This window comes from Coregonus clupeaformis, unplaced genomic scaffold, assembly GCF_020615455.1.
Source record: "Coregonus clupeaformis isolate EN_2021a unplaced genomic scaffold, ASM2061545v1 scaf1267, whole genome shotgun sequence".
NCBI lineage: Eukaryota > Metazoa > Chordata > Actinopteri > Salmoniformes > Salmonidae > Coregonus > Coregonus clupeaformis.
In genome coordinates, this window is record NW_025534721.1 from 35523 (window position 1) to 63206 (window position 27684).

Genomic DNA, 27684 nt, shown 5'->3' on the forward strand with positions numbered 1-27684 from the left:
ACCTTCCCCCTCGCAGGGGAATACTACTATACTGGTCGTGTGGACCGGTTCTCCAAGGCCTGTCGTTTGCTCCCTATGCCGGGCCTTCCTACTGCCCTACAGACCGCCGAAGCTCTATTCACCCACGTTTTCCGCACTCCACGGGGTACCCGGGGATATTGTGTCTGATCGAGGTCCCCAGTTCACCTCCAGAGTCTGGAGAGCATTTATGGAGCGTTTGGGGTCTCAGTGAGCCTTACCTCGGGTTACCATCCAGAGAGTAATGGGCAGGTGGAAGTGAACCAGGATGTGGGTAGGTTTCTTAGATCATACTGCCAGGGGCCGGCCGGAGGAGTGGGCACGGTATGTTCCCCTGGGCAGAAATGGCCCCAGAATTCCCTACGCCACTCCTCAACTAACCTAACCCCTTTCCAATGTGTGTTAGGTTACCAGCCGGTTCTGGCACCATGGCAGCGGGCCATCCGTCGTCAGAAGGCGAGCGCCGATCTCAACCGCAGTGAGGGGCCGGTGTACTCGCACCTGGTGATCGAGTCTGGCTCTCTACCAGAAACCTGCCCCTCCGCCTGCCCTGCCGGAAACTGGGTCGGGGTTTGTGGGGCCGTTAAAGTCCTGAGAAGATTGAACGAGGTGTGTTACAGATTACAGCTGCCTAGTGACTATCGTATTAACCCCTCGTTCCATGTGTCTCTTCTCAGTCCGGTGGTAGCTGGTCCACTCCAGGAAGATGAGATCAGAGAGACTCCTCCGCCCCCATTGACATCGAGGGGCACCGGCGTACACCGTGCGGTCCATCTTGGATTCGAGACGTCGGATGGGGGTCTCCAATATCTCGTGGAGTGGGAGGGGTACGGCCCGGAGGAACGGTGCTGGGTGCCAAGGAGAGACATTTTGGACCCGTCTCTCCTGGACAGAATTCCACCGTAGTCACCCGACGCGCCCTGCTCCGCGTCCTCCTGGTCGTCCCCGAGGCCGGGGTCGGCGCACGGCTGGGCCGCCGTCAAGGGGGGGTACTGTCACGGTTTCGGGGCCGAGGCTGCCTCTCTTCCTTGCTCGGGCAGGCTTCGGCCGGTCGTCGTCTCGGAGTACTAGCTGCCACCATTGTATGTTTCGATGTTCGTTTGGTTTTGTCTTGATGTTGTACCACCTGTTATCGTTTAGCGTTCCATTATTGTCCTATAAGTTCTCGTTGTGTTTGTCATGTGTTGTGTGATTGAACTTGCTGTCGTGTATGTCTGTGCTTCGTTCTCTCCTCTGTGTTGGAGAAGTTCTCGCACGTGTTTGTGCGTTATTGTTATTTTGTTAGATTTTACGCCTGTGTGCGTAATCGGCTCGTATCCAAGCTCTTTTGATTCGTCTTGAGTTTTGGTTCACTAAAGTCTATTGGACTAAGTTCCTCGTCCTGCGCTTGATTCCTGCACCACACCTTTACAGCACACCTTCTGACACAATGACACAGTGTGTAGTAGAGCTGAAACAACAATAGAGTCAAACTAGAGCTATGTTTAGAAGACATTAGATCATAACTGATCACTAAATGTTTCTCCTGACCGTTAACTACATGTTGACTGTGTTGAGTAACTCAAAGAAAAACCATCAACCAATCTGAATAGAGATAATGTGCAAGGATCAAAACCCTAAAGATGACCTGTGTTTTGAATTGCTAGAATTTAATCAACATGATTCAAACACATACAATAAAGCCCTAAACATTACCCATACATCCTCCCTCACACCAGTGTGGTAGTTCCAGAGAGCAGCAGGAGACTGGAGACATCAGAGATCTGAAGATCTCCCCTTTAGACCAGAGTCAATCAGCAGCATCACACAGTTCACACAGAGACTGAAGTTACTAACCCTGACCACTGGAGGGAGACAGAAAGCAGATACTATCTGGTCTAATTTTATATATATCTTTTTATATTTTTTATTTAACCTTTATTTAACCAGGTAAGTCAGTTGAGAACAAGTTCTCATTTACAACTGCGACCTGACCAAGATAAAGCAAAAGCAGTGCAATAAAAACAACAACACAGAGTTACATATGGGGTAAAACAAAACATAAAGTCAAAAATACAACAGAAAATATATATAAAGTGTGTGCAAATGTAGCAAGTTATGGAGAGTATGGCAATAAATAGGCCATAGTGCAAAATAATTACAATTAGTATTAACACTGGAATGATAGATGTGCAAGAGATGATGTGCAAATAGAGATACAGGGGTGCAAATGAGCAAAATAAATAACAATATGGGGATGAGGTAGTTGGGTGGGCTAATTACAGATGGGCTGTGTACAGGTGCAGTGATCGGGAAGGTGCTCTGACAACTGATGCTTAAAGTTAGTGAGGGAGATAAGAGTCTCCAGCTTCAGAGATTTTTGCAATTCGTTCCTTTGATAATTGTAATTACACAGTAATAACAATATGCTCCATATTTAGATGTCTATAGGTCAATATATCAGTCCCCATTCAGAACTTATATCAGAAACCATTTCAGTGATTACATAGCTATCATGTTTCTACCATCACATCAGTCTCTGTCCAGGAAGACTACTTACATGTAGGACACTTTACTGAATAATGGTGGATGGGAGAAGACCAGAAGATTATTTGCATAGTGATGATTCTCTGCATAGACAGCACATGCTTCAGTGGTCTGGGAGGGTTTATATCCCTGTGAGTTTAACACTTCATGACTGAGAGCTGTCCTTCATGACAACAGAACCCACAACAACCATGACTTTTATCACCGTCTTCATCTGGATATTTGCCCTCTGTCTCCAAGGTAATATATTTTACAGAAAAATTACTTGGACAATTGCAATATTAGGCTATATAACCTCATTACAGTTTAATTTAATATGCTACAAGGAAAATGTATTAACAATTGAATGCTATTTCTACATGACATCTGTTTCAGAATCGAGAGGCCAGGTCACTGTAACTCAGACCCCTGCAGTGAAAGCTGTTCTCCCAGGACAGACAGTCTCTCTGAACTGTAAAACCAGCCGTGATGTGAATGGTGCAGGAGGCTCTAATCCCCGTCTAGCCTGGTACCAACAAAAACCTGGAGGAGCTCATAAACTCCTTATTTACTATGCTAAAACACTTAAGTCTGGGACTCCATCTAGATTCAGTGGTAGTGGAACTCATAGTGACTTCACTCTGACCATCAGTGGAGTCCAGGCTGAAGATGCAGGAGATTACTACTGTCAGAGTTTCCACTATCCCAATAGCAAACGTGTTCACACAGTGATACAGAGCCGTACAAAAACCTCCCTCAGTCAGACTCCACAGTGACTGTACTACTACAGCTGGGACCTACTGCAGGGGGCTGAGGGAGGAGATGATCCAGTACAATGACACAGTGTGTAGTAGAGCTGACCAACAATAGAGTCAAACTAGAGCTATGTCTAGAAGACCTTAGATCATAACTGATCACTAAATGTTTCTCCTGACCATTAACTACATGTTGACTCTGTTGAGTAACTCAAGGAAAACCATCAACCAATCTGAATAGAGATTATGTGCAATGATCAAAACCCCTAAAGATGACCTGTGGTTAGCTAGAATTTAATCAACATGTTTCAAACACATACAAAAAGCCCCTAAACATTACCCATACATCCTCCCTCACACCACTGTGGTAGTTCCAGAGAGCAGCAGGTGAAGCAGGAGACTGGAGACGTCAGAGCTCTGGAGATCTCCCCTTTAGAGCTACTCATTCAGTGGCATCACACGGTCCACACACAGACTGCAGTTACTAACCCTGACCACTGGAGGGAGACAGAAAACAGAGTGTCTGGTCTTATAACACATAAATAACGATATGCTCCATTTGTAGATGCCTATAATCATTATATCAGTCCCCCATTCATCCCTTATATCAGTGATTACATAGCTATCGTGTTTCTACATCACATCACACAAGATTTATTAATAAGTCAGATTTTCAGGAAGACTATTCAAGCAAAAGGCCTGATTGGGTGTGGTATATGGCCAATATACCACGGCTAAGGGCTCTACTTATGCACGACGCAACGCAGAGTAACTAGGCATAGCCCTTAACTGTGATATATTGGCCATATATCACAAACCCCTGAGGAGCATTATTGCTATTATAAACTGGTTACCAACGTATATAGAGCAATACAAAATAAATGTTTTGTCATACCTGTAGTACACGGTCTCCAAATACCACGTCTGTCAACCAATTAGCATTCAAAGGCTCGAACCACCCAGTTTATAATGACATATAAGACACTTTGCTTTGAGATGATAAAAATTATTGTAAGCCACTTAAACGAACTAAGGTTCTGTCAAAGCTTAACCTCTCTCCTGCCACGCCTGTCTGAACCTTCCAGAACCTTCCCAGCATTTGATTGAGCCAAGATGAGGCTTGTTAACCAATCAAGGCCATGATTGGCTGGACAATCAGCCTCAACCTTTAAAATGCTTCTGTTCACACAGATCCCTTTAACGCCCAGTTGTTTTGAACGAAGTGCGGAGGAGGACGAGGGGTTGACATTCTGTCGGACGGGAAAAGGAAGAAAGTGAAATATGGAGTGAAGGATTATTACTAGTCTTCTGGAAGATCTGGTGAAGGAGAAGATGATGGACTAGAAAAAAAGGAGGGACATGGAATATGTTTAGAGTAAATATGCAATGGAGGATTGCAAATAACTTTTGGAAGAGCTTGAGGAAGCAATATATCAGTCCCCATTCAGCACTTATATCAGAAATGATATTAGTGATTACATAGGTATCATGTTTCTACATCACATCACACAACATGTATTAATAAAGTCTGACTGTCCCAGAAGAATATTTACATATAAGACACTTTGCATAGACAGCACATGCTTCGGAGGTCTGGGAGTGTTTATATCCCTGTGAGTTGAACACTTCATGACTGAGAGCTGTCCTTCATGACAACAGAACCCACAACAACCATGACTTTTATCACCATCTTCATCTGGACACTTGCTTTCTGCTTTCAAGGTTACCATTTTCAGAATTTGTTGTTGAACAATTATTTTGTGACACTCTGGCTCCATGTACTTTGATTGTTGAGCCAGGGTTGTTCATTTTCATTATTTGGGGTGTATTTCTATGTTGGTAGTTCTGTTGTGTGTATTTCTAGGTTTGCCTTTCTGTTGGGTTCATGTCTAGGTTTGGTCTATGACTCCCAGTCGGAGGTAACGAGTGTCAGCTGTCGGCTCGTTATCTCTGATTGGGAGCCATATTTAATCTGTATGTTTTCTTGTGGGAGTGGTGGGTTTTGTTCCGTTTTTGGGTCTGTGTACCGTGGACTTCATTGAGTCGTCTTTTGTTTTGGATTTTGGTTACTTTACTAAATAAAGTCATGTTTCTTGGACACGTTGCGCCTTGGTCATACTTGGGACGACATAGACGACCGTGACAGAAAAACCCACCACAAAAAGACCAAGCAGCGTGTCAAGCGGCAACAGGACCTACCTACACAGGATTTATGGACTCCACAAAGGATTCATGGACATGGGAGGAGATTCTGGATGGTGAGGGGGCCTTGGGATCAACTGGGAGAATATCGCCGTCCTCGTGAAGAGCGGGAGGCAGCTAAAGCCGGAGGCGCGATATGAGGAGGCAGCACGGAGGCAAGGCTGGAAGCCCGAGAGTACTACCCAAAAATTTCTTGGGGGCTAGAAGGGAGTGTGGCGAAGTCAGGTAGGAGACCTGCGCCTACTCCCTGGACTGACCGTGGAGAGCGAGAGTACGGGCAGTCACCGTGTTACGCAGTAGAGCGCATGGTGTCTCCTGTACGCAGGCATAGCCCGGTTCGGTGCATTCCGGCTCCACGTATCGGCCGGGCTAGACTGAGCATTGAGCCAGATGTCATGAGGCCGGCCCCACGCATCCGGTCACCAGTGCGTCTCCTCGGGCCGGCTTACATGGCACCAGCCTTACGCATGGTGTCCCCGGTTCGCCTACATAGCCCGGTGCGGGTTATTCCACCTCCCTGTACTGGTCAGGCGACGGGGGAGCATACAACCAGGTAAGGTTGGTCAGGCTCAGTGCTCAAGGGAGCCAGTACGCCTGTACGGTCCGGTATTTCCGGCACCACCTCCTGTCTCCAGTCCAGTACCACCAGTGCCTACACCACGCACTAAGCCTCCTGTGTGTTCCCCGAGTCCTGTACGTCCCTGTTCCTGCTTCCCGCACTAGCCCTGAGATGCGTGTCCTCAGCCCGGTACCTCCAGTTCCGGCACCACGCATCAGGCCTACGGTGCGTCCCCAGGGTCCAGTATGCCCTGTTCCTGCTCCCCGCACTCAGCCCTGAGATGCGTGTCCTCAGCCCCGGTACCTCCAGTTCCGGCACCACGCATCAGGCCTACGGTGCGTCCCCAGGGTCCAGTATGCCCTGTTGCTGCTTCCCGCACTAGCCCTGAGATGCGTGTCCTCAGCCCGGTACCTCCAGTTCCGGCACCACGCATCAGGTCTACGGTGCGTCCCCAGGGTCCAGCATGCCCTGTTGCTTCTCTCCGCACTAGCCCTGAGATGCGTGTCCTCAGCCCGGTACCTCCAGTTCCGGCACCACGCATCAGGCCTACGGTGCGTCCCCAGGGTCCAGCATGCCCTGTTGCTTCTCCCCGCACTAGCCCTGAGATGCGTGTCCTCAGCCCGGTACCTCCTGTTCCGGCACCACGCACCAGGCCTACGATGCGCCTCAGACAGCCAGAGTCTGCCGTCTGCCCAACGGGGCCTGAACTGTCCGTCTGCCCAACGCTCGTCTGAACTGCCCGTCTGCCCAACGGGGCCTGAACTGTCCGTCTGCCCAACGCCGTCTGAACTGCCCGTCTGCCCAACGCCGTCTGAACTGTCCGTCTGCCAAGCGCCGCAGGAACTGCCCGTCTGTACTGAGCCTGCAAAGCCGCCCGTCTGCCATGAGCCTTCAGAGCCGTCCGCCAGACCGGGAGCCGCTAGAGCTCTCCGCCAGACAGGAGCAGCCAGAGCCTTCCGCCAGACAGGATCAGCCAGAGCCTTCCGCCAGACAGGATCAGCCAGAGCCTTCCGCCAGACAGGATCAGCCAGAGCCTTCCGCCAGACAGGATCAGCCAGAGCCTTCCGCCAGACAGGATCAGCCAGAGCCGTCCGCCAGACAGGATCAGCCAGAGCCTTCCGCCAGCCATGAGCAGCCAGATCCGTCAGCCTGCCAGAGCAGCCAGATCCGTCAGCCAGCCGAGCAGCCAGATCCGTCAGCCAGCCATGAGCGGCAGCCAGCATGAGCCGTCCAGCCAGGATCCGCCAGAGCCGTCCAGCCAGGATCCGCCAGAGCCGTCCAGCCAGGATCCGCCAGAGCCGTCCAGCCCGGATCCGCCAGCCAGCCAGGATCCGCCATTCAGTCCGGAGCTGCCCCTCAGTCCGGTGCTGCCCCTTAGTCAGGTACTGTCCCTTAGCCCGGTGCTGCCCCTTAGTCCGGTGCTGCCCCTTAGCCCGGTGCTGCCCCTTATCCCGGTGCTGCCCCTTATCCCGGTGCGGCCCCTTAGTCCGGTGCTGCCCCTTAGTCCGGTGTTGCCCCTTAGTCCAGGTGGGGTTAGTTGGAGGGTGGTCATTGGGAGGAGGCTACTGAAGCAGGTTGTGACTGTGGTGGGGTGGGGATCACGACCGGGGCCAGAGCCGCCACCGTGGACAGACGCCCACCCAGACCCTCCCCTAGTCCTTATGTTGGTGCGCCCGGGGTTCGCACCTTTAGGGGGGTACTGTGACACTCTGGCTCCATGGACTTTGATTGTTGAGCCAGGGTTGTTCATTTTCATTATTTGGGGTGTATTTCTATGTTGGTAGTTCTGTTGTGTGTATTTCTAGGTTTGCCTTTCTGTTGGGTTCATGTCTAGGTTTGGTCTATGACTCCCAGTCGGAGGTAACGAGTGTCAGCTGTCGGCTCGTTATCTCTGATTGGGAGCCATATTTAATCTGTATGTTTTCTTGTGGGAGTGGTGGTTTTTGTTCCGTTTTCGGTCTGTGTACCGTGGACTTCGTTGAGTCGTCTTTTGTTTTGGATTTTGGTTACTTTGCTAAATAAAGTCATGTTTCTTGGACACGTTGTGCCTTGGTCATACTTGGACGACATAGACGACCGTGACATATTTAATCTACACAAAAGTATAATGTATATTAATGTAAATATTTTATTCAGAACAATTGCTTAATATATGTGATATTCAATTCATATAAATGTTTTATTCTGTTTTTCAGAATCCAAAGGACAGATCACTGTGACTCAGACTCCTGCAGTGAAAGCTGTTCTCCCAGGACAGACAGTCTCTCTGAACTGTAAAACCAGCAGTAATGTGTATCAAGCAGGTTACTCTGATGCCCGTCTTGCCTGGTATCAACAGAAACCTGGAGGAACTCATGAACTCCTTATTTACCATACTAAAAACACTCCATCTAGATGCAGTGGTAGTGGAACTCATAGTGACTTCACTCTGACCATCAGTGGAGTCCAGGCTGAAGATGCAGCAGATTACTACTGTCAGAGTTTCCACTATCCTGGTAGCACTCGGTGGTTCACACAGTGATACAGAGTCGTACAAAAACCTCCCTCAGTCAGACTGCACAGTGACTGTACTGCTACAGCTGGGACCTACTGCAGGGGCTGAGGGGGAAGAGACAGTGACATGGAACACTGATCAGTAGAGGAGGTCAACTTTGAAAATGGTTAGAAAGTGTCATCAACATCATCATCATGGTTGTAACTTGTTATATTGTCATGAACTGAAAGTGTATATAAAAATGTATTAGAAGTTTTGGAACACATTACCAGTCCATATGCAGAGTAAGATCTACTGAAGTAAAAGAAAAGTAATGTTAATTCAGCATAGACAGGGCTGGGTGGTTCTGCTTGTCCCAGAATAGAGCAGCACTGTCACCAGATATTCACTCTGTCCCCAGGTGGTTGGAGGTAGAGAAGATCTGGGGAAATATAATGGAGTAGTGTAGACCACACATTGTTGAAAACCATTGCAAAAATATCTAATTTAATAAAATCATATTAGGAATTAAACATCATAAATATATATGTTATGGAAAGTAACTGTTTAGTAGTGTGAGTTCTGAGAGCAGATCTTAGAGGTTTATTACCAAATATCACTAATTATTATCACTGGTATTGATGCTACAGTATAACAAGATCATTCAGTTGTAGAAATGATTGCAGAGTATTTGTTGGATCAGAGAGTAGCTATATGCTACAATGCTGAAATAATGAAAGAAGCTGATTGATATTAATTAGTATGAAGTGTGCTGCCTATTCATGCGATAGTGATCACTGGAATGATGATTAAATCAATTATTGGATTATTTTCTAATCAAAACAAGCTTTATTTGAACTCAGAGGCAAGAAGACATGTACAACATAATCTCAAAATACTTCATTTAGCACACAGCACTACTGATATTATTCACTATTATACTGTAACATTCAGCTCTAAAACACGAATGTTTCCAGAACTAGCATCATGTGGGGATTCTCTAGAACCCTACAATTGCTTCTCCGGTCTCTAGACACTATATTGACTTTTCCTGAAGGCGGCTGAATCACTGGTGTCGTCGTCGTGCAGGTGTACACCTCTCCATCTTCCCAGCGTGACTTGCTCAGGGTCAGGGTGCTACTGCGGCTGAAGTGGCCGCCCTTCTCTTCTTCTGTGGTGGTCAGGACCCCATCCTTGACCTCCGCCCCATACACCTCCCAGCTCACCATCGCCCCCTGGGGGGAGTAGACACTCAGCAGGCAGGCCAGTTTGGCCGAGTCCCCGGAGAGTTACTCAGAGGACAGGAGGGAGCAGAGACACTGTGGGCCTGACAGAGGGACCAGCTGGATGAGAGAAGAGAGGAGGGTCAGCTACTACTACTCTATAATGGAATATATTAGGAGAGGAGAGGAGAGGAGAGGAGAGGAGAGGAGAGGAGAGGAGAGGAGAGGAGAGGAGAGGAGAGGAGAGGAGATGAGGAGGTAATACACACAGGATAAACAACTAGCTACAGTACTGAGAACAACCGACAACAACAAAACACTTCATCTATAAAGATAAAGGCAAAAATAAACTCTGAAAACATTTATAGACAAAACAATTCATCAGATATATGTATGTTACATTCATGCTCTACAGTTTAGCACACCAAGAGCAACAAAAACACTAGGAGGGGGGTTTCCTGGACACAGATGAAGCATTGTCCTAGACTAAAAGCTCTTTCAATGAAGATTATCCAATTGAGTTTGCTTTTCAGTCCAGGACTAAGCTTAATGTGTCTGGCAAACTGCCCCCTAAGTCTACAAAGACATGCAGTAAACAGATACACTGCATTACCTCATCAGGTATATGCTTAAACATTACAAAGCACAACTGATCATGACCTGGGGTTGTATATCCACAGCCTATTAAGGCTGAACGCATGTCCTGTATGGTAAAATCAGCATCCAAAGAAGAGTCAACAGTATCCCTTTCTATACACATTAACATGAGCATTTGAAATCTCACACCTACGTTGCTTTCATACTTCATCCAAAGTAACCCCACTATGTACACTAGCAAATGTCTTCCCCAACAAGTCAGCTTTTTCTTTATCATTTTTTGACCCACAACCAAAACTGGAATTCGAGTGGACTTGCTTCTTCCGGTCATCTTCTTCAACATAGACCATACATCCCCCAGCTCAGTACCCCTGCCTATTGTAGAGCAGAACTGCCTCCATGCATTTCTCTTGACAGACTTAATGATCCTACGTACTAAAGCTTTCTTCCTTTGGAAATCAATTAGATTCTCAGGAGTCATAGAACCTACGCAACACTCTGTAAGCCCTATTTCTTTCTCTAATAGCCGCAGTGCACTCTTCAGTCCACCATGGAAACACCTTCCTTTTCTCACCCACTTCACTCTCTGGTACATACACATTTGTAGCACTCAAAATCAGTGATGTCACAGAGAAAGCACATACATCAACCAGCCTCTCTAAAGACAACTGTCCAACATTTAAGTAATGATCACCAAATTTTCCCAGTCTGCATTATGAAAGCACCATCATCTGAACGGTACCCTTTCTGGAGTAGTAACATCAAAGTTCATGGTACACGAAATTGGGAAATTACCACTTCCAACAGTAGAATCATCCATTCCATTCACACATAGATGCAATAGAGTTAGAAGCCAGCGAGGTCCAGGCAGGATGTAACCCCTCTAACAACATAAACTCTTGTACCACATCCATCGTTAAGACATATGCTCTTGTTTCCATCATATCTTCCACAATAGTACCATCAGCATCAGTATGTGTGCTTCCCCATAAACTATTGTGTGCATTAAAGTTGCCGCACCATATCTCTCTAGAGCCCATTTCTCCTGATATTTCATAAAACATCGCTACAGACAGTTGTAAAAATTGTGCAACTTAATATTACTACCTGCAATGTATATTTCCACCATCACACAATCATATTCAGATGGGACAGGTATATTACGATATACAAGACCTTCTCTTATGAACATGGTACAAATACCACCCTGTCCAGTTGATCTATCGGATCTGATTGAACAATAACCAGGAATAATCAAATCAAGATGTGGTCTTAGCCACATCAGGTTTAATCTCTAAATCAATGATATATTTATTAAACGCCTGACCGTTAGTACAACACCTCATTCCTGGCACGCCCTGCTATCTTCCAGCACCTTCCCAGTCTTTAATTGATTCCAGCTGAGGCTCATTTACCAATCAAGGCCATGATTGGCTGGACAATCAGCTCTCAAACTTTTTAAAGGTCAGCTGCTCATACATCGAGATGGTGGAAGAAGAAGTGTCGTTTGAAGCTGAAAACGCGTTGAGTACAGTTAGTGAGAATAATTAGTGGACAATAGTGAAGTCCAAGAATGGAACAGAAAGGGCTACAATTGTTGTCGAAAATGAGTCTGATGAATCGTTCCTTGTTGGAGTACGTTTTTTGGATAAAGATGTTGTTTGGGAAACCCTTTTGAAGTCACGAGGATGGTGAAGAAGGCGTTGGGAAACGTGGATGCAGTCAAAGTAACCAGGAGTGGTATGGTGTTGATATCATAGTAACCAGGAGTGGTATGGTGTTGATATCATAGTAACCAGGAGTGGTATGGTGTTGATATCATAGTAACCAGGAGTGGTATGGTGTTGATATGGTGTGTATCTAAAGAGCAAAAGGAATGTGCATTGTGGCTCGCGAAAATATCGACGCATGAAGTGAACAGCTTTGGTTTTCGGAGCAGGAAACCGGTAAAAGGTGTTATTTCTGGTGTCCCGTTGGACATTGATAATCAATATCTTAGGCAAAGAATTCCAGGAGTAGTTAATGCACGTCACTTGAGCCATATGGAGAATGGGAAAAAGGAGCAAAGTTTATCTGTTTTATTGATGTTTGATGTAGTCTCCTGAGTGGCGCAGTGGTCTAAGGCGCCGCATCGCAGTGCTAACTGTGCCACTAGAGATCCTGGTTCGAATCCAGGCTCTGTTGCAGCCGGCCGCGACCGGGAGACCGGGCGGCGCACAATTGGCCCAGGGTAGGGGAGGGAATGGCCAGCAGGGATGTAGCTCAGTTGATAGAGCATGGCGTTTGCAACGCCAGGGTTGTGGGTTCGATTCCCACGGGGGCCAGTATAAAAAAATAAATATGTATTCACTAACTGTAAGCCGCTCTGGATAAGAGTGTCTGCTAAATGTCTAAAATGTAATGAGTATTTACCACCCTATGTAAAGTTGGGATATAAGATACGCTGTAAGAGCATTCGTGCAAAACCCGAAGCAATGCAAAAAGTGTAAAACGTTTGGCCATGTGTCAAGTGTTTGCAGATGGAAGGAATATGTTATTGAAGAGTCTGTGAATGTAAAATGTTTCAACTGTGGCGGGGATCATATTTCCAAATACCCTGAGTGTTCTGTTAGGGTGAAAGAGGTTGAGGTGTCAAGGATCAGGGCTGTACAGCAAATCTCCTATGTGGAGGCGGTGAAGAGCGTTGACGTTCTGAAGAAGATATGTGGTGGATGCACCACAACCAGTTGCAAATGTTATACTTCAATCAAGTAATCTGGATACACTTATTGTGAAAAAGGTGTATTTTGTAGCATTTACAGTGGGGGAAAAAGTATTTAGTCAGCCACCAATTGTGCAAGTTCTCCCACTTAAAAAGATGAGAGAGGCCTGTAATTTTCATCATAGGTACACGTCAACTATGACAGACAAATTGAGGGAAAAAAAATCCAGAAAATCACATTGTAGGATTTTTAATGAATTTATTTGCAAATTATGGTGGAAAATAAGTATTTGGTCACCTACAAACAAGCAAGATTTCTGGCTCTCACCGACCTGCAACTTCTTCTTTAAGAGGCTCCTCTGTCCTCCACTCGTTACCTGTATTAATGGCACCTGTTTGAACTTGTTATCAGTATAAAAGACACCTGTCCACAACCTCAAACAGTCACACTCCAAACTCCACTATGGCCGAGACCAAAGAGCTGTCAAAGGACACCAGAAACAAAATTGTAGACCTGCACCAGGCTGGGGAAGACTGAATAAGCAATAGGTAAGCAGCTTGGTTTGAAGAAATCAACTGTGGGAGCAATTATTAGGAAATGGAAGACATACAAGACCACTGATAATCTCCCTCGATCTGGGGCTCCACGCAGATCTCACCCCGTGGGGTCAAAATGATCACAAGAACGGTGAGCAAAAATCCCAGAACCACACGGGGGGACCTAGTGAATGACCTGCAGAGAGCTGGGACCAAAGTAACAAAGCCTACCATCAGTAACACACTACGCAGCCAGGGACTCAAATCCTGCAGTGCCAGACGTGTCCCCCTGCTTAAGCCAGTACATGTCCAGGCCCGTCTGAAGTTTGCTAGAGTGCATTTGGATGATCCAGAAGAGGATTGGGAGAATGTCATATGGTCAGATGAAACCAAAATATAACTTTTTGGTTAAAAAAATACTTGTCGTGTTTGGAGGACAAAGAATGCTGAGTTGCATCCAAAGAACACCATACCTACTGTGAAGCATGGGGGTGGAAACATCATGCTTTGGGGCTGTTTTTCTGCAAAGGGACCAGGACGACTGATCCGTGTAAAGGGAAAGAATGAATGGGGCCATGTATCGTAGAGATTTTGAGTGAAAGCCTCCTTCCATCAGCAAGGGCATTGAAGATGAAACGTGGCTGGGTCTTTCAGCATGACAATGATCCCAAACACACCGCCCGGGCAACGAAGGAGTGGCTTCGTAAGAAGCATTTCAAGGTCCTGGAGTGGCCTAGCCAGTCTCCAGATCTCAACCCCATAGAAAATCTTTGGAGGGAGTTGAAAGTCCGTGTTGCCCAGCGACAGCCCCAAAACATCACTGCTCTAGAGGAGATCTGCATGGAGGAATGGGCCAAAATACCAGCAACAGTGTGTGAAAACCTTGTGAAGACTTACAGAAAACGTTTGACCTGTGTCATTGCCAACGAAGGGTATATAACAAAGTATTGAGAAACTTTTGTTATTGACCAAATACTTATTTTCCACCATAATTTGCAAATAAATTCATAAAAATCCTACAATGTGATTTTCAGGATTTTTTTCTCATTTTGTCTGTCATAGTTGACGTGTACTTATGATGAAAATTACAGGCCTCTCTCATCTTTTTAAGTGGGATAACTTGCACAATTGGTGGCTGACTAAATACTTTTTTTCCCCACTGTATAGCCACAGTTATTAATTGTACTGCACACGTGTCTAAGAAGCTGGACATCATTATATCTGCAGCCGAGAAGACTTAACAGCAGAAGCACTGCAAGGACTACTGTCGCCAGGAAATGTCCCCGCCATCACAGGATCCTTCTGAGCCTGTGTAGGGACCTGATTAAAACACATTTCGTTTTGATTTAGTTGAATTAACATTTCGTTACCGATAGTTTGTATGGATTAAAAAATATATATTTATTTATTCATTTTTTACCCCACATTTTTTCTTTTTGGATCCTTATTATCCATCTGTACAGTAGGTGGCGGAATACACATAATTGTTGCGAACACCATTATACCAAAGAAGAAGATCTCTTCAACTACAGTTTCTCTGTGGGACCATGAAAGTCTGTTTGCGTAGAGAGAAAACTTTGCATTGCCAGCACATGCTTTAGTGGTCTGGGAGTGTTTATAGCCCTGTGAGTTGAACACTTCATGACTGAGAGCTGTCCTTCATGACAACAGAACCCACAAAAACATGACTTTTATCACCATCCTCATCTGGACACTTGCCCTCTGCTTTCAGGAAAAAGATTTTGAGCTCAGACATTACACACATATCCGTAACCATAGAATTAGGAATTAGAATGTGATGTCAGTAACTGTCAATGCCTATATTTAGTAATACCCATACTTTATGTCATCTATTAAATGGTGGTTTATTCATTGTAAGAAAGTCCCCCTCCCTGAATCCACTATAGAGGTTACAGTAAAACCAGTCCACTCCCTCACATCTGGCCCAGTCCAGGGTATTACAGGCAGTGAAAATGTTCAACTGCTAGACTGGTAGCTGTGGGAGTGAAACTGAGATTTCCATAGACAGGGCTGGGTGGTTCTGCTTGTCCCAGAATAGAGCAGCACTGTCACCAGATGTTCACTCTGTCCCCAGGGTGTTGGAGGTAGAGAAGACTGTCACTACACTATATAACAATCAATCAATCAATCAATTTTATTTTATATAGCCCTTCTTACATCAGCTAATATCTCGAAGTGCTGTACAGAAACCCAGCCTAAAACCCCAAACAGCTAGTAATGCAGGTGTAGAAGCACGGTGGCTAGGAAAAACTCCCTAGAAAGGCGAAAGCCTAGGAAGAAACCTAGAGAGGAACCAGGCTATGAGGGGTGGCCAGTCCTCTTCTGGCTGTGCCGGGTGGAGATTATAACAGAACCATGCCAAGATGTTCAAAAATGTTCATAAGTGACAAGCATGGTCAAATAATAATCAGGAATAAATCTCAGTTGGCTTTTCATAGCCGATCATTAAGAGTTGAAAACAGCAGGTCTGGGACAGGTAGGGGTTCCATAACCGCAGGCAGAACAGTTGAAACTGGAATAGCAGCAAGGCCAGGCGGACTGGGGACAGCAAGGAGTCACCACGGCCGGTAGTCCCGACGTATGGTCCTAGGGCTCAGGTCTCTCAGTTGGCTTTTCATAGCCGATCATTAAAGAGTTGAAAACAGCAGGTCTGGGACAGGTAGGGGTTTCGTGAGCCGCAGGCAGAACAGTTGAAACTGGAATAGCAGCAAGGCCAGGCGGACTGGGGACAGCAAGGTGTCATCATGCCCGGTAGTCCTGACGTATGGTCCTAGGGCTCAGGTTCTCAGAGAGAAAGAGAGAACGAGAGAATTAGAGAGAGCATACTTAAATTCACACAGGACACTGGATAAGACAGGAGAAGTACTCCAGGTATAACCAACTAACCCCAGCCCCCGACACATAAACTACTGCAGCATAAATACTGGAGGCTGAGACAGGAGCGGTCCGGAGACACTGTGGCCCCATCCGAAGAAACCCCGGACAGGGCCAAACAGGAAGGATATAACCCCACCCACTCCGCCAAAGCACAGCCCCCGCACCACTAGAGGGATATCCCCAACCACCAACTTACAATCCTGAGACAAGGCCGAGTATAGCCACAGAGGTCTCCACCACAGCACAAACCAAGGGGGGCGCCAACCCAGACAGGAAGATCACGTCAGTAACTCAACCCCACTCAAGTGACGCACCCCTCCCAGGGACGGCATGAAAGAGCACCAGCAAGCCAGTGACTCAGCCCCTGCAACAGGGTTAGAGGCAGAGAACCCCAGTGGAGAGGGGAACCGCCCGGCAGAGACAGCAAGGGCTGTTCGTTGCTCCAGCCTTTCCGTTCACCTTCACACTCCTGGGCCAGACTACACTCAATCATATGACCTACTGAAGAGATAAGTCTTCAGTAAAGACTTAAAGGTTGAGACCGAGTCTGCGTCTCTCACATGGGTAGGCAGACTGTTCCATAAAAATGGAGATCTATAGGAGAAAGCCCTGCCTCCCGCTGTTTGCTTAGAAATTCTAGGGACAATTAGGAGGCCTGTGCTTGTGACCGTAGCGTACGTATTGGTATGTACGGCAGGACCAACTCGGAAAGATAGGTAGGAGCAAGCCCATGTAACGCTTTATAGGTTAACAGTAAAACCTTGAAATCAGCCCTTGCCTTAACAGGAAGCCAGTGTAGGGAAGCTAGCACTGGAGTAATATGATCAAATTTCTTGGTTCTAGTCAGGATTCTAGCAGCCGTATTTAGCACTAACTGAAGTTTATTTAGTGCTTTATCCGGGTAGCCGGAAAATAGAGCATTGCAGTAGTCTAACCTAGAAGTAACAAATGCATGGATTAATTTTTCTGCATCATTTTTGGACAGAACATTTCTGATTTTTGCAATGTTACGTAGATGGAAAAAAAGCTGTCCTTGAAACAGTCTTGATATGTTCGACAAAAGAGAGATCAGGGTCAAGAGTAACACCGAGGTCCTTCACAGTTTTATTTGAGACGACTTTACAACCATCTAGATGAATTGTCAGATTTAACAGAAGATCTCTTTGTTTCTTGGGACCTAGAACAAGCATCTCTGTTTTGTCCGAGTTTAAAAGTAAAAAGTTTTCAGCCATCCACTTCCTTATGTCTGAAACACAGGCTTCTAGCGAGGGCAATTTTGGGGCTTCACCATGTTTCATTGAAATGTACAGCTGTGTGTCATCCGCATAGCAGTGAAAGTTAACATTATGTTTTCGAATAACATCCCCAAGAGGTAAAATATATAGTGAAAACAATAGTGGTCCTAAAACGGAACCTTGAGGAACACCGAAATGTACAGTTGATTTGTCGGAGGACAGACCATTCACAGAGACAAACTGATATCTTTCCGACAGGTAGGATCTAAACCAGGCCAGAACTTGTCCGTGTAGACCAATTTGGGTTTCCAGTCTCTCCAAAAGAATGTGGTGATCGATGGTGTCAAAGGCAGCACTAAGGTCTAGTAGCACGAGGACAGATGCAGAGCCTCGGTCTGACGCCATTAAAAGGTCATTTACCACCTTCACAAGTGCAGTCTCAGTGCTATGATGGGGGTCTAAAACCAGACTGAAGCATTTCGTATACATTGTTTGTCTTCAGAAAGGCAGTGAGTTGCTGCGCAACAGCTTTTTTCTAAAATTTTTGAGAGGAATGGAAGATTCGATATAGGCCGATAGTTTTTATATTTTCCGGGTCAAGGTTTGGCTTTTTCAAGAGAGGCTTTATCACTGCCACTTTTAGTGAGTTTGGTACACATCCGGTGGATAGAGAGCTGTTTATTATGTTCAACATAGGAGGGCCAAGCACAGGAAGCAGCTCCTTCAGCAGTTTAGTAGGAATAGGATCCAGTATGCAGCTTGAAGGTTTAGAGGCCATGATTATTTTCATCATTGTGTCAAGAGATATAGTACTAAAACACTTAAGTGTCTCTCCCGATCCCAGGCCCTCGCAGAGCTGTGCAGATCCAGGACAGCTAAGTCCTGGAGGAATACGCAGATTCAAAGAGGAGTCCGTAATTTGCTTTCTAATGGTCATGATCTTTTCCTCAAAGAAGTTCATGAATTTATCACTGCTGAAGTGAAAGCCATCCTCTCTTGGGGAATGCTGCTTTTTAGTTAGCTTTGCAACAGTATCAAAAAGAAATTTTGGATTGTTCTTATTTTCCTCAATTAAGTTGGAAAAGTAGGATGATCGAGCAGCAGTGAGGGCTCTTCGGTACTGCACGGTACTGTCTTTCCAAGCTAGTCGGAAGACTTCCAGTTTGGTGTGGCGCCATTTCCGTTCCAATTTCCTGGAAGCTTGCTTCAAAGCTCGGGTATTTTCTGTATACCAGGGAGCTAGTTTCTTATGACAAATGTTTTTCGTTTTTAGGGGGTGCAACTGCATCTAGGGTATTGCGCAAGGTTAAATTGAGTTCCTCAGTTAAGTGGTTAACTGATTTTTGTCCTCTGACGTCCTTGGGTAGGCAGAAGGAGTCTGGAAGGGCATCAATGAATTTTTGTGTTGTTTGAGAATTTATAGCACGACTTTTGATGCTCCTTGGTTGGGGTCTGAGCAGATTATTTGTTGCGATTGCAAATGTAATAAAATGGTGGTCCGATAGTCCAGGATTTTGTGGAAAAACATTAAGATCTACAACATTTATTCCATGGGACAAAACTAGGTCCAGAGTATGACTGTGGCAGTGAGTAGGTCCAGAGACATGTTGGACAAAACCCACTGAGTCGATAATGGCTCCGAAAGACTTTTGGAGTGGGTCTGTGGACTTCTCCATGTGAATATTAAAATCACCAAAAATTAGAATATGATCTGCTATGACTACAAGGTCTGATAGGAATTCAGGAAACTCAGAGAGGAACGCTGTATATGGCCCAGGAGGCCTGTAAACAGTAGCTATAAAAAGTGATTGAGTAGGCTGCATAGATTTCATGACTAGAAGCTCAAAAGATGAAAACGCCATTTTTTTTTTGTAAATTGAAATTTGCTATCGTAAATGTTAGCAACACCTCCGCCTTTGCGGGATGCACGGGGAATATGGTCACTAGTGTAACCAGGAGGTGAGGCCTCATTTAACACAGCAAATTCATCAGGCTTAAGCCATGTTTCAGTCAGGCCAATCACATCGAGATTATGATCAGTGATTAGTTCATTGACTATGACTGCCTTTGAAGTGAGGGATCTAACATTAAGTAACCCTATTTTGAGATGTGAGGTATCACGATCTCTTTCAATAATGGCAGGAATGGAGGAGGTCTTTATCCTAATAAGATTGCTAGGGTGAACACCGCCATGTTTAGTTTTGCCCAACCTAGGTCGAGGCACAGACACAGTCTCAATGGGTATGGCTGAGCTGACTACACTGACTGTGCTATTGGCAGACTCCACTAAGCTGGCAGGTTGGCTAACAGCCTGCTGCCTGGCCTGCACCCTATTTCACTGTGGGGCTAGAGGAGTTAGAGCCCTATCTATGTTGGTAGATAAGAGGAGAGCACCCCTCCAGCTAGGATGGAGTCCGTCACTCCTCAGCAGGTCAGGCTTGGTCCTGTTTGTGGGTGAGTCCCAGAAAGAGGGCCAATTATCCACAAATGTTATCTTTTGGGAGGGGCAGAAAACAGTTTTCAACCAGCGATTAAGTGCTGAGACTCTGCTGTAGAGCTCGTCACTTCCCCCTAACTGGGAGGGGGCCAGAGACAATTACTCGATGCCGACACATCTTTCTAGCTGATTTACAAGCTGAAGCTATGTTGCACTTGGTGACCTCTGACTGTTTCATCCTAACATCGTGGTGCCGACGTGGATAACAATATCTCTATACTCTCTACACTCGCCAGTTTTAGCTTTAGCCAGCACCATCTTTAGATTAGCCTTAACGTCGGTAGCCCTGCCCCCTGGTAAACAGTGTATGATCGCTGGGTGATTCGTTTTAAGTCTAATACTGCGGGTAATGGAGTCGCCAATGACTAGGGTTTTCAATTTGTCAGAGCTAATGGTGGAGCCTTCGCGTCTCAGACCCCGTAACGGGAGGAGTAGAGACTAGAGAAGACTCAGACTCAGACTCCGACTCGCTACATAATGGGGAAAACCGGTTGAAGGTTTCTGTCGGCTGAATGAGCGACACCGGTTGAGCATTCCAACAGTATTTCCCTCCAGAAGCCATGAGAAAGTTGTCCGCCGCGGGGACTGTGCGGGGGGATTTATACTAACGTTACTGTCTGTACTTACTGGTGGCACAGACGCTGTTTCTTCCTTTCCTACACTGAGATTACCCTTGCCTAACGATTGCGTCTGAAGCTGGGCTTGTAGCACAGCTATTTTCGCCGTAAGGCGATCGTTCTCCTGTATATTATGAGTACAGCGACTGCAATTAGAAGACATCATGTTAATGTTACTACTTAGCTTCGGCTGTTGAAGATGTTGATGAACCATGTCCAGATAAAGCGTCCGGAGTGAAAAAAGTTGAATAAGGGAAAAAAGTTGCGATGGAAAAAAGGAAAATAACGTAAAGTTGGCAGCTAAAACGCACAGGAAAATGACTCTTCTGTCTCGGGATAAACGTCCGGGGTGAAAAAGTTTAACGAAAAAAGATGAGTGAGGACAAAACTAAAAAGTTGGTAAATTTGTTGAACACAAAGATTGATTAAACGTTTATTAAAAGTAAAACGTGAATAGTTTGGCAGGTAGCCAAGTAGCAACAAACAGCACAGCAGTACGGAGACAATGCGGAAGCGAGACGGAAGTCACGTCAAATCTCGTCAAATCAGCGTTTTCCTAACTCGGTCCTCGGGACCCCAAGGGGTGCACGTTTTGGTTTTTGCTCTAGCACTACACACCTGATTCAAATAACCAACTAATCATCAAGTTATGATAATTTGAATCAGCTGTGTAGTGTTAGGACAAAAAACTAAATGTGCACCCCTTGAGGACCGAGTATGGGAAACGCTGCTAAATCTTGAAGTAGTGCCACTTCTAATATTTTTTTATTTTTTATTTTTTTTAGCTTCAAATCAAAGCCTATAACACACGTGAGAGTCCAATATATCGGTTGACTGTTTGATAGTTCTTATTTTATTACTGTAAAGTCTGTCAAGTCAAACAGGTCTGACACAGACTCAGTATCCTGATGAATGAAGACAGTGAACTACTACCATGGCAGAACCTCTTCTATTATATCATAATATATTGTGATAGTATTAAATACTGGTCCATTATGATGTTAGAGTGAGTTTTAGACTTGACAGTTTTTAAAGACACCATTAATCAGCCTTACTGAATACATATTTTTCTAGAATATTACAAATATACAGTATCTATGATACTGTTTATTAATAGAAACAACAAAAATATGCATTTCAAAAAAGAAATATTTATTTAATCCATTATCACACAATCGAAGCATCAAAGCAAACATGATAGTGAATAAAAGCAGATCACATCAAATCTAAAACGAACAAAATCTCAATCTACAGAATGGATTGACACATGAACTCAAGCCAAGCCCCCTGTTAGTCCACACCAGAGTGATCTCTAAATCAGAGAATTACTGATTTTAGAACTAAGCTAGTCAAAGCAGAGGAACCAGCATCCTCTCTCCACAGGGCTGTGTGACTGAGGGGTCCTACCCAGAACAGTCAGCACTCCTCAGGGTCTTGGTGACTGTAGTCTGGGATTTCTGCTGGGCTTCACAGGTCACCTCTCCTGCCTTGGTCCATTCCTGGGCAGTGAGAGTCAGGGTGCTGCTCCAGCTGTACAGGCCGTCCTTCTCCAGGACCCCGGGACTGGCCTCCTGCTTCTTGCTGGTCCCGTCCACTTTCCAGCTCATGGTCCAGTCTGAGGGGAAGCCCTTGTTGGCCAGACACATCAGTGTGACTATTGTTGTACTGGACAGCTCCTCACTAGAGGGGGGCAGGACGGGTTGGGGAACTGTTACCTGGAACAAACAGAATACATCAACTACATAAAAACAAAGTACTTTGGAAATGACTTCTAAAACTTAGATTAGATTGCCAAAAGACGTGAAGAAAACACAAACATTAGTGTGATAGGAAAGCAGATTAAAGTATAAAGTATACAAGCAGAAAGCATTTAAGTATGACGTGTTTAACTTTAGCATTACTTTGTCATACATATATATTTTTAGGATCGTTTCTCATCAGAATACTCATATTTGTAGTATTTTGCAGAATCCAAGAGGTTGGATACAAACATAACAGAGACCCTTTGTGGCTATCATGAACACAATGCACTGATGACTACAATAACAAATATTATAGTTATCATACCAGAATAAGAGTTATATAGTCTGCAATCATACAAATAAAACATACAAAAAAATGCCTGCAATTTAACATTTTGATTAAATAAACTGTTGAAAGAAGGTTCTTTCAAAATCAATATATAACAATATTTTTGGAAAGTAAATTATCTCAAATCTAAATGTTTTAATAGAGATTAAAGAGTTTAAGAAAATAAATGGAATCAGACAAACATCAAGAAACTTACTTCCAACATCTAGTCTGGTGTCGCTACCAAAAGTCCACCACAGTGATACAATCCCCTATTACTGCTGGTACAAAAACCTCCTGACCATTGGGCAAGCTGAATCCTTAATTGTTTTAGACTGTGGTTTAAATCATGAGCACATAGGAATACTGGCCAAATATAATGTTATATTCTTCATTTGAAATCGTTTTTTGATTAAATGAAAAACATTATAGTTTTATTATAAAATAGAAAGGTATAAAACAAACCCCAAAATGTTAGAGAAATGTTCAGTAACTGATTTGAGAAACTTTCATAAGAGTCCAAGCATAGGGACTTACAGGAGCAATAAGGGCCTTACTAAAGGGCACATCGACAGATTTTTCACCTAGTCGGCTCAGGGATTCCAACTAGCGACCTCTTAACCGCTAGGCTACCTGCCACCCCATATGCAGCGTTTACCGTGAATGCAGTCTCCGCTAACACAGGAACATTGCCTTTAAATTCCAATCACGCTTAACGCTGAACTTCAGCAATACGGATTGAATAGACCCCTTCATCTTGATGCTTGTCATTTGCTTTCAAGTTAAAGTTACTGTTGAATTCTAAAGCATATTATGTTCTAGAAAACGGATCTTAAATGGAATCTGATCTTGACAATGTGTTATTCTTTTCTCAGTATCCCGAGGGCAGATCACTGTGACTCAGACTCCTGCAGTGAAAGCTGTCCTTTCAGGTCACATACTGCAGTTACTCTCCACTACTGTAAAACCAGCAGTAATCCATTAAAGGCTCTGTGCAATCAAAATTCAGTATTTCTTGTGTTTTATATAATATTGTACAACAGCTGATGAAACTAACACTGTAAAAGTGTGAAAAAAATGGATCAGTGTTATTTCATGATTGTTCCTAGTTGAAAATATGATGTACTGTACATAGGACCTTCTAATTAGCAGGTTTGCATTTGAGGGAGGTTCGGCTTTCCATGGTGACATTACCATGTAGCAAATTAGTTAATAGACCAATAACAAAGAGAGTTCCAAATCTCTCTGCCAATAACAGCTAGTTTTCCGTTTTCCCCTCCCCACTCAGACCACTCTCAGACAGTCTTAGCTGCAGGTGCTGAGGGGGAGGACTAGACCGGTGATAGTATTGAGGACTAGACCAGCGATAGTGTTAGGGACTAGACCAGTGATAGTGTTGAGGACTAGATCAGTGATAGTACTGAGGACTAGACCAGTGATAGTGTTGAGGACTAGACCAGTGATAGTGTTGAGGACTGGACCAGTGATAATGTTCAGGAGTAGACCAGTGATAGTACTGAGGACTAGACCAGTGATAGTGTTGAGGACTAGACCAGTGATAGTGTTCAGGACTAGACCAGTGATAGTGTTAGGGACTAGAACAGTGATAGTGTTCAGGACTAGACCAGTGATAGTGTTGAGGACTAGACCAGTGATAGTGTTCAGGACTAGAACAGTGATAGTGTTCAGGACTAGAACAGTGATAGTGTTGAGGACTAGACCAGTGATAGTGTTCAGGACTAGACCAGTGATAGTGTTCAGGACTAGACCAGTGATAGTGTTAGTAACTAGACCAGTGATAGTGTTGAGGACTAGACCAGTGATAGTGTTCAGGACTAGACCAGTGATAGTGTTAGGGACTAGAACAGTGATAGTGTTCAGGACTAGACCAGTGATAGTGTTAGGGACTAGACCAGTGATAGTGTTCAGGACTAGACCAGTGATAGTGTTCGGGACTAGACCAGTGATAGTGTTAGGGACTAGAACAGTGATTGTGTTCAGGACTAGACCAGTGATAGTGTTCAGGACTAGACCAGTGATAGTGTTAGGGACTAGATCAGTGATAGTGTTGAGGACTATACCAGTGATAGTGTTAGGGACTAGAACAGTGATAGTGTTGAGGACTACAGTCTAGAGTATCATAGGCTCCCTTTATCATTTGACTGACCAACACCTCAAAATGAAAACAGTCACACAATGGATGATATACACTGAGTGCACAAAACATTAGGAACATTCCATGACAGACTGACAAGGTGAATCCAGGTGAAAGCTGTGATCGCTTATTGATGTCACTTGATAAATCCACTTCAATCAGTGTAGATGAAGGGGAGGAGACAGGTTATAGAATGATTTTTAAGCCTTGAGACAATTAAGACATGGATTGTGTATGTGTGCCATTCAGAGAGTGAATGGGCAAGACAAAATATTGAAGTGCCTTTTAACGGGGTATGGTAGTAGGTGCCAGGCGCACCGGTTTGTGTGTCAAGAACTGCAACGCTGCTGGGTTTTTTACAGTCAACAGTTTCCCATGTGTATCAAAAATGGTCTGACATGAATTGTGCAGAGCAACAGACGGGCTACAGTTAGTCAACTGACAGACTAGTACAACATTTGTGACCAAAGACCCATAAAATAATGCACAACTCATCGTACCTTGACAGGAATGGGGTATGGCAGCCGACATCCTTACAAAGTTACACTTCTTTCAGCAAAAAAACAAGAAACTGAGTTTGCAGTGGGCTATGGAACGGAAATACTGGACACTGGAGAATTTGAAAAATATTGCTTGATCTGATGAATCCCTGTTCCTGCTGTTTCACGCTGATGGGAGGACTAGGGTATGGACAAAACCACATGAGTACATGCATCCAAAAAGCTGTGTGTCAACGTTAGTGGTGTGATGGTGTGGGGTGTGTTTTTCATAGCACACATTGGGCCCCTTGATAAAAGTGGAGCAACGTTTAAATTGCCAATCAGGTGCATCCCTTCATGGCAGAAGTGTATCTATCTGCAAATAGATTTTTTCATCAGTATAATGCCCCATGCCACAAGGCTAGGATTGTCCAGGAATAGTTCCACGAACATGACAGTGAATTCAGCTTACCGCAGTGGCCTGCCCAGTCACCAGATCTCTGCCTGTGCCATTAAACCCCTACAACTCATCCAGAATGCCGCAGCCCGTCTGGTGTTCAACCTTCCCAAGTTCTCTCACGTCACCCCGCTCCTCCGCACACTCCACTGGCTTCCAGTTGAAGCTCGCATCTGCTACAAGACCTTGGTGCTTGCCTACGGAGCTGTGAGGGGAACGGCACCTCTGTACCTTCAGGCTCTGATCAGTCCCTACACCCAAACGAGGGCATTGCGTTCATCCACCTCTGGCCTGCTGGCTCCCCTACCTCTGCAGAAGCATAGTTCCCGCTCAGCCCAGTCAAAACTGTTCGCTGCTCTGGCACCCCAATGGTGGAACAAGCTCCCTCACGACGCCAGGACAGCGGAGTCACTCACCACCTTCCGGAGACATTTGAAACCCCACCTCTTTAAGGAATACCTGGGATAGGATAAAGTAATCCTTCTACCCCCCCCTTACCCCAACCCACCCCCAAAAATAAATAAATAATAATATAATTGTAAAGTGGTTATCCCACTGACTGTAAGGTGAATGCACCTATTTGTAAGTCGCTCTGGATAAGAGCGTCTGCTAAATGACGTAAATGTAAATGTAAAATCTCAATAAAATGAGCATCTGTGGGATGAGATGGAACGAGCAATTCAGAGTAGAGATCCACCACCAGCCAACTTGACACAACTGTGGGAGGCATTGGAGTCAATATGGGCCAGCATCCCTGTGGAAGGAACACTTTCGACACCTTATAGAGTCCATGACCCAACAAATTGAGTCTGCTCTGAGGGCAAAAGTGGGTGGAACTCAATATTAGGAAGGCGTTCCTAATGTCTTGGACACTCGGTGTGTATCCCATATATTACCAAATGAGGCATACGTTATCTGCCTTGCTCCAGGAGGCCCATTTGCGTAGAGAGGACACTTTTCATTGACAGCACATGCTTCAGTGGTCTGGGAGTGTTTATATCCCTGTGAGTTTAACACTTCATGACTGAGAGCTGTCCTTCATGACAACAGAACCCACAACAACCATGACTTTTATCACCATCTTTATCTGGATATTTGCCCTCTGGATTCAAGGTAAAATATTTGACTGTATACAGTGAGAGCAATGGACAGTAGTTGGCCTGGTACCAACAGAAACCTGGAGTAGCTCCTAAACTCCTAATATACTGGGCTAAAACCATTCAGTCTGGGACTCCATCTAGATTCAGTGGCAGTGGATCTGGGAGTGACTTCACTCTGACCATCAGGGGAGTCCAGGCTGAAGATGCAGGAGATTACTACTGTCAGAGTTTACACAACCCCAACAGTGTCTGGGTGTTCACACAGTGATACAGAGCTGTACAAAAACCTCCCTCAGTCAGACTCCACAGTGACTGTACTGCTACAGCTGGGACCTACTGCAGGTGCTGAGGGGAGGAGATGATCCAGTACAATGACACAGTGTGTAGTAGAGCTGAACAACAATAGAGTCAAACTAGAGCTATGTCTAGAAGACCTTAGATCATAACTGATCACTAAATGTTTCTCCTGACCGTTAACTACATGTTGACTCTGTTGAGTAACTCAAGGAAAACCATCAACCAATCTGAATAGAGATTATGTGCAATAATCACAACAACCCCTAAAGATGACCAGTGTTTTGAATAGCTAGAATTTAATCAACATGA

The 27684-nt window shown here is 45.0% G+C and overlaps 1 gene segment (V, D, J or C); it reads left to right on the forward strand.

The window, feature by feature from the left end:
• Positions 1-4916: 4916 nt before the first annotated feature.
• On the forward strand, positions 4917-27346 carry LOC123486555. The segment is given in 4 exon segments: positions 4917-5000; positions 8235-8441; positions 22325-22467; positions 27134-27346. Coding segments are annotated over 4 exon segments (636 nt in total).
• Positions 27347-27684: the final 338 nt, after the last annotated feature.